This window comes from Myotis davidii, unplaced genomic scaffold (genome assembly GCF_000327345.1).
Source record: "Myotis davidii unplaced genomic scaffold, ASM32734v1 scaffold64, whole genome shotgun sequence".
Taxonomy (NCBI): Eukaryota; Metazoa; Chordata; class Mammalia; order Chiroptera; family Vespertilionidae; genus Myotis; species Myotis davidii.
The window spans coordinates 2716612-2725110 of NW_006296226.1; the positions used below are offsets into that span (position 1 = coordinate 2716612).

Below are 8499 nucleotides of genomic sequence, written 5' to 3' on the forward strand. Positions count from 1 at the left end.
CCTTCTTGCTCCAACGCCTGGGTCGCAGCACAGCAGGCAGGAGAGAACAGCGCTTCTGCTGAAGCACACCAAAGTGGGCATAGACTTCTTAACTGCTTTTTTGGTTTGCTTTTAAAGAATATTCAATGACACACAAAAAAATGAATATATTTAAAATCAGTATATACCCAACGTAGAATAACAATTTTGTAAAAGAGAAATGCGTTGGCAGCTACATTCACTGGAAAACTAGGAGGAAATACACCAGAATGTTCCAGGTGATTGATGGCTACGTTTAATACCTGTTGTCCATCGCACTTACAAACCACCTTTGAACAGAGTGAGCTTCCTTCTCTGCGGGTACTCCTTACTGTACTGAGAGTTTGCAGTTTCACAATGTCGCAATACTTCCAGAAAACACTTGCCAGGAAAATACATAATTTACAGAACGGCAACAAAAGTGGCTTGCGGGGCCTCCCAGGGAGTGGAGGGGTCTGGAAGTCTTCCTAATGGATTGAGATTACTTCATTTCAGATGCCCCATGAGGCACATTTTCCCCGAATGGTTTGCTACTGTCAGCTCATTACACTTTCCCTGGAATTTCCACTTCCCCCAGATCTTCTCCCCAGGATAAGTTTCCCGTGATTCTTTCTCAGAATCAGCTTTTTCAACAAGTTTCCTCGTATGCATAACAATAACGGTCTATTCCATATGGGCTAATGTCTTCACCAGAAAGACACTTCTGGTTTTATAGACTGACGGCTCATGTGTTTTCAATGATACATTTTCCTGCCAATGAAACCATGAGAGCAGACTCAGAATGCATTGGAGTGAGGACTATGGACAAACAGAAACATGATCAGGAGAGCAAGTATCTTGTTCAAAGGGACTTAGGGAGCTTCTATCCCGTGTCTTCATCATGCAACACTCCAGGCTTTGGAGATGCATCAGCCAAGATCCTGTCCTTGAGGAGCCTGTAGTTTAGAAGAAGGAGATGTGCACACAGTTAAGTGTATAAAGTGTTAAAGTGCTCCCGGTGCTGATGTAGGAAGATCCACAGCCTAGGAATGGATGAAAGAGGGAGAGAGTGATGAGTTCTGTTTGGAGGAAGCAGAAGAGGCTTCTGTATTTGCCAGGACTCTTTGAGTTGCAAGTGATAGAAACACCACTCAAACTCATGTAAGCGAAGGGGAGATTTATGATTGTATATCATTTAGGAAGTCCAGAGATGGCTCTGGCTTTATGCGTAACCAGATCTGGGACTCAGACTATGTCATTAGAATCCTTCTTTCTCCGTCTTTCAGCTCTGCTTTTCTCTGCAAGCCGACCTTTCTCCAGCGCAGATGCATCTCTCCTGTGTGGCTTGGAAATTGCCTCAGATGTTCATCATCCCAGCTTATCCTTAGTGGAAAGGGAGCTTTTCCCTCCCAGGATTCATGTGTCTTTCCCCAGAAATGTCTCTTATTGGTCCTGCTTGCGTCCTGTAGCCACATTTAGACCAATTGCTATTGCAGTGAGATAAGGTAGTATGATTCGCCTAACCTGTGTCACATGCAAGTCCTGGTGGCAGAGATGAGCTGGGCTACGTGTGACTAACTATGGCTGGCATTCCCACCATGCCTCTGACAGTGAGGATAGGTGGATTCTCTGAGAGAAGGAAGGCTGGGCAGATGACCAGTCTAGCTTCATTAATATTTAAGCTATATTGTCAAAGAAGAAGAATTTTTTGTCAGATGAAGCAGAGAGGGAAATCCAGTTTCATTAGAGGAAGCAGTAAGAACAAAACCAGGAAAGCACAAACCAGCTTTGTAGATCAGGAAACTACAATGGTTTGTTGAGGTTGGAGCATATGATTTGGGGGTGTCATGGCTTGAGATGAAGCTGTGAGATAGAGAGGGGCCTCATTGGCTAGGCTAAGGAACTTGCTCTTTTCACTGCATGCAATGGGAGACATTCGGGGATTTTAGGCAAACGTTGGTCACAGTCAGATTTCCATTTTAGAATATCACTCTGACAGCAACACAGAGGGTGACTTGCTCAGAGCCAATACCTCAGAGCTGGAAGACTAGTGAGAAACCCCAATGACCCAGATGGAAATGGGGTAGAAGCAGTTAAGTGCTACAGATCACTAGAGACACTAATGTAGACTAGTCTGCATGTGCAGATGGGGAGGTGAAGGAGAGCATTGAGGTAGTAATAAAGGGTATGGTGGGGAAGCAGAAGATGTGGAAAAAGACAAGCAGAATCAAAGGACTTGATCTTTCAAGAAAGGGAAGTTCCTAGGAGAACTAAGATTCCTGACTTGTATAGTCATCACTGAGATGAGGAATACAGAAGGAACAGGTGTGAGAGTAGGGGAGGAGGGATGGCTGAGATGATGACCACAAGGATTGAGTTTGAGGGACTGGATATGAACAGTTGGGAAATGGATGTGGGGGTCTGGAACTCAAAGGAGAAATTGAGGTTGAAAATGTAGATCTGCAAGTTATCACTTATGTAGGATGTATAGATGATGAGGGTAAAAGAAATCATGTAGGCTGAATGTCCAAGCACCAGTGGTTTTGCCTTGATTAAGGGAAGGGGCAGCCTGGGAGTCAGCAGACTAGTTAGATGAGAAGCACAGCTAGGACCTCAGGAGTCCAAGCAAACAAGCGTCGGGAACCCTGGGGTACCCGGCTTGAACTTGCTATACTTGAACTTGCTTTACTTTAGCTCTAATTCTGCACAGAGAATGAGTGCACATCTTACATCCTATCTATTTAGGAGCGACTTCAGGACCTAACTCTATCACTATGGAGTGGGACTCAACTAATTGAATAATTCTGTCACAGCCATAGATGGGGCCAAGTTCAGGGACCAAGTCCAGGGTTCTCCTCTGACAGACACAAAAGTGAACATGCTGATGCGGATTGCTGGTTGCATATGTTAACAACTGGCTCTTTTCAAGCTTTAACTCAATAAGGAGTTCCCTCAGGGAATATATGAATACAGCACAGACTGGAAAGTACTCTTTTCCCACTATTGCCGGTTCCTACACCAGCACTCCTTGGTCTGTGTGGCTCAAAGCCAAGACACCCCCTTGTCTCATCCCCTAGACCAGCCGTGGGCAAACTACGGCCCGCGGGCCGGATCCAGCCGTTTGAAATGAATAAAACTAAGAAAAAAAAGACCGTACCCTTTAATGTAATGATGTTTACTTTGAATTTATATTAGTTCACACAAACACTCCATCCATGCTTTTGTTCTGGCCCTCCGGTCCAGTTTAAGAACCCATTGTGGCCCTCGAGTCAAAAAGTTTACCCACCCCTGCCCTAGACCCAATTAGTCCTGAGTCTCATCAATTTTGGTTGTTATATTTGTCCTCTTCTTTCCATTCGATTGAAACAGCCTAAGGTAGGGTGAGCTTGTTAGTCTATCCATCCCACCACATCCTGGGTGAATGTAGCATCCTACTAAGACATTTAATGATATTTTCATCCACAGGTCAGAAAACTCTGACCATAGGCTCAATCTGGCCTACCATTTGTGTTTGTAAACAAAGACTTATTTATTAGAACACAGCCTACACATTCATTTATATATTGTCTAAGGCTGTTTCACATGGCACTGGCAGCATTGAGTTGTTGCAATAGAGACTGTATTTCCTGCAAAACCTAACATGTTTACTGTTTGGCCCTTTAAAGGAAAAGTATCCCAACCCCTATTAATCTATCCTATACACCAGTGCCCGATTAATGTTCAAAAAATGTCATTTCACTATATCACTCTCTCACTTAGAACTCTACAATGACATTACATTGTCCACGCACTAAAATCCCAACTTGTTGTCCTGACATTCAAGGCCCTCAGTGATCTAGTCCTGGCCAAACTTTTGAATCATTGCTCTCTACTCCTAAAGGCAAGCCCAGCATCCAGTTATATTTCCCTGCTCATTGTCCCTGGAATCTGAAGTACATTTCTGCCCTTGCTTGCACAGTTCTCTTTGCCTGGAATACACTACCAGTTAATCTACCTAATTCCTACCCATTCTTAAAAAACTAAATTAATCTGCATCTTTCATGATTATATCTGTTCGCAGTGACCATCAGTGAGTCTACTGCTCAAGCGTGTAAAGATTCGCTACCCAAAACATCTGGTAATTGTTCTGTTCAAGACATGATTCACCAATATGGTGGTGGACAGCTGTGGAGTGAGGACTTTCTTGTTGAACAAAGACACAGAGGTGAGATAGCTTAGGAAAGGCTAGCAAATGACCAAGTAACTAGAACATTGTCTTAGTCCCTACTGTAGACTGGGTAACTGATCAACAACAGAAATTTATTCCTCACAGCCCTGGAGGTGGGAAGTCCAAGATCAGGGTGCCAGCAGGTTCAGTCTCTGGTTGGGGCAGGCTTCCTGGTTCACAGGCGGTGTCTTTTTGCTGTGTCTTCACAGGGAGCAAGGGGGAAAGAACTCACTGAGGTCTCTTTTATAAGGGCACTAATTCCATTCATGAGAGCTCCATGCTCATGACCTAATCACCTCCCAAAGGTCCCACCTCCTAATATTATCACATTGGGGTTTCGGTTTCAACCTATGAATTTGGGGAAGGATACAAATATTCAGTCTATAACAAACACACAACCCTCAATGAACATTTATGGAATTATGGAGTCATCAGCATCTTGTATTCTTGACATACTATATCTTGGCTCTATATTTAAGTGTAGGACCATTCATATCCTGATAGTTAATGAGAATGAATGATAAAAGTCCAGTAAACCTACTCTGGAGAAATCCTAGACTGTAGAGACAGTGGCTGGTTCTGGAGGTATTTGCTTTTTCATGTGGTAACTCTGAGTGGCTGGACAGGTGGCTTTTCCTCACTGGGCCTCACTTTTCTTGCCTACTGTCATATATTGTGTGTTCTTGGACATACCCTGGGATTAAACAGCGTCAATGATATACCATTATTTAGAATATTTTTGGTAAATAGTAAGTTTCTAAAATATTCTTGGGCCTTGCTTTGGCAAGGAGGTGATGTCCCTGGTTTGGATATTACATCCCAGAAATATTATAAGCTATTTCTTAAGATCTGGGCATTGCACAGAGAACTTGGTTATAACACAAATTATGACTATGTGGATTTGAATAGCAATGGTGTGAGCATGCCCCCAGAAACATAGCAACTACATAAAATAAAAGCTTCTGTTGACACAGAGGACAGCAGCCAGCCTTCTACATTATTGTCTTCTCCAGGATTTAGCTGTTGTGTTGTAAAAATGCCATTAAGTCTGGTCTAACAAGCTTCTCCCTGCATATGTGAGTGAGGCAAAATAATTCAGGGCAGTAGCTGTCTCAGCACGTTGGAAGGAAAAATGGGACAAGTAAGCTAGCATAAGGGAAAGCCTTTCTGTTCTTAAATTAATCATATTCATATGCCACTTGTTTTTTAAACATTTTTAAAATTTTCAATTACATTTGACACACAATATGATATTAGTCTCAGGTGTACAGCTTAGTGATTAGACCTTTCTATAACTTATGAAGTGATCGCTGTACCCATCTGATGCTGTACATAGTTGTTACAATATTATTGACTATATTCCCTATGCTGTACTTTACCTAACTGCTTTTGTGACTGACAATTTGCGCATCTTAATCCCTTTTCACCCACTTCTCCCAACCTCCCTCTTCTGGCCACTGTCAAAGTGTTCTCTGTATCTATATGTCTGTTTCTGTTTTGTTTGTTCATTTATTTTGTTTCTTAAATTCCACATATAAGTGAAATCATATGGTATTTGTCTTTTTCTGACTTGTTTTACTTAGCACAATATCCTGTAGGTCCATCCATGTTGTCACCAATGTCAGGGTTTCATTCTTTTTTATGGCTGAGTAATATTCCAATATATCTTCTTTACCCATTTGCCTACAAATGGATACTTAGGTTGCTTCCATATCTTAGCTATTAAAAATAATGCTGCAATGAACATAGGGATGCATATGCATTTTTGAATTAGTGTTTTGGGTTTCTTGGATAAATACCCAGTCATATGATGATTATTGGTTACGTTTGCAGCATATGAGGAGAAAACTATTAAGTGTGCACTCCAATAGAAAGGGTATGCTGTGAATACAAGGGAAATACAAATTTCTAGGCATTACTTAAAAGTAGTATGTACCAATAAGAATAATAGCAAATAACATTTATTGAGTCTTTACTATGTGCCAAGCATTGTTCGAAGTCCTTTGCATGTATTATCTCATTTAATACATGTCTCAACCATATACTTTGGGTTCTATTATTATCTCCTCTTTATGCAAGAGAAAACTTAGACCTAGGAGGTTAAAGGACTTACCAGAGGTAAGCTAATTGTTAGCAAATGGTAGAGCTAGGAGTTGGATGCAGGAAGACCAACCCCACAGTTCATATTTATCAGATCCTCAGTGAGCCCCACCCACATGATATGCCCCCACTCCCCACAAGGCTAATTTAAGAAAGATCACGCATCTAGTTTGCATCATTGGGTATGTCCAACTGGATGATTTGTCCTGCAACGTTTGAAATTATCTTGTATAATAAATGTATATGATTTTGATTAAAGAACTCTGCCCTAGAACTCCCACTGTTTTTTTTCTATCATGTTTGCAGTTTATAACAGCCTCTGTGTTTTTGACTGAGACATTTTAATTCTTTGTCTCCAAATTAACACTGCACAGAACATGAGCGTGAGTGAGTGTGTGTGTGTGTGTGTGTGTGTGTAGAAACCGCCTTTTCTTCTGGATTAAATTGTTGCAGCTTGGCTGAGGGAGGAGAATTGCTCCCACTCACTGAGCCCACAGCAGACATGTTCAGGGAATGCTGCTGTTTGCAACACACCCAGAGACGGAGGGGCAGGTGACCGTGCGTGTATGCCCAGCATCTCTGCAAGTGTCTGTACAGATGTGTGCTGTTGCTGCTGCTGCTGCTGCCTGCCTGCCTTCAAATTTCCTGGAGCCAACACCCACCCTCTCTTACAGTCTCTCTCTCTCTTTATTTTCAAGGAGAAAAGAAAGAGGCAGACTGAAATAGAAGGCAAGCGACAAGAGCTCGACGAGCAGATACTTCTGCTGCAGCACTGCAAGGTAAGCGGCCGATCCATGATTAGCCATGCAGCTCACCGTGCGGAGAGCTGGGCAGAGCCTGCCCCGGCGTGAAGGCGCTGCCGCCGACTGAGCGAGCCCTTTCTCATTCAGCCAGGAAACCATCACTGACTGGGCTTTTCTTGGGAATGTCTCCAATTCAGGCATTGTTGCAGCATTCCCGTGTCTGCGAGCCTGATGAGATTATAGCGTGCGTGTGGACAGGTTTGGGGGAGTGTGCATGTGAAATGCTGTGGTTATACATAGAAACTGGGAGAGAATTTCCACATGGTGGCTGAGGGAGTGTGCAGGGCTGTGTCTCCAGTGCACAGGTGCTGCATGTGTTTGTTCCAAGGTTCTCAGGGATATCTTTAACATGATGCTCTTTTTTTTAATTTAAAAATATTAGTAACTTCCCTCCTTGCTGTGGAGAGAAGGGAGATAAAAGCGGTGTGATGAGCAGCCCTGTGAATTTCCGATTATCTCCCCCCTCCCCCCACTTTAACAATTTTGAAAGTGTTCTGTTAGAACAGGCAGTTGGTCCAACGACAGCATTTAAATGATTTGACTTGGTTGGGTCCCCATGGCACGGAGTTAGAGAGGGGGGTGGGGTGGGAAGGGAGCACACGCTGTTTACTTATTTCTTTTTCTTGACAACATCGTGCACTTAAGCATCATAATTGATTACCGCCCAGGAGAAAGCCCTGTCGCTGTCACAAGGCTCCCCGGGTTGCCGGCTGTTGCTCTCCGCAGGCTCAGGGGTAGCGTGGGCACCTTCCCGGGCCAGACAGGAGCTGCCGCTGGCCCACCCTGCTCGGGGCTTCCCGAGGCAGACCTCCTGCTCATCCCCGTGCACGTGCAGAACCGCATCGCTCGGGGGGCTGCCTTGCAGGGGGTGGCTAGCTCTGGATTATTTGAGAAATGTTTAAACGGGGAGGACCTTCATGGTGGCATTTCCCATTCTTCTCTGGAAGACAGGGTGGTGCTAAACGAGTCCTCAGAATGTAAATCCTCGGCAAGCTGGCTGCTGAGCTCAAATAGCAACATGACCTACATCTGCTGGGTGCATTTGCCGGGTGCCATTAACTCTAACCAGAGGAATGTGTCTAAAAGGAGGAACAGCAGCATGATACCGAGGATGGTGCCCTTGTCTCGCTGCTCGTCCTGCAAATCCATGTGTGGACCTTCCTTTGTAGGAGCTTGCAGTATGTCCCACATGCCGCTGCTCTTTCCTTAGAATATTCCTGGGTGTGTGTGTGGTGGTGGTGGTGGTGGGGGGGGGTGCAGGGATTGAAAGCTAAAGTTGGCCTCCTCTCCTGACAGAGGGGCGGGCTGAGAAACACTTAATAGAATCAGGTGAATTGTTCAAGGTCACTCTGGACAGAGCTGGGTCTCTGGCTCAGAGCATAGTCAACTCCT

The 8499-nt window shown here is 44.1% G+C and overlaps 1 protein-coding gene across 10 annotated transcripts in view; it reads left to right on the top strand.

Annotated features, from left to right (window-relative positions):
* The window catches only part of AKAP2 (A-kinase anchoring protein 2), a 317252-nt gene that overhangs the window by 55394 nt on the left and 253359 nt on the right, over nt 1–8499 (top strand). For 3 of the 10 annotated variants that reach the window (XM_006771160.2, XM_006771161.2, XM_006771168.2), the window contains exon 1: nt 6817–7083. In XM_006771160.2, coding sequence (XP_006771223.1) covers nt 6871–7083 — 213 coding nt within the window. In that variant the 5' untranslated portion in view covers nt 6817–6870. Of the gene's footprint in view, nt 1–6783; nt 7084–8499 lie in introns of those variants that run through there. The other 7 variants (XM_006771169.2, XM_006771166.2, XM_006771170.2 and 4 more) reach the window with 5 other exon arrangements.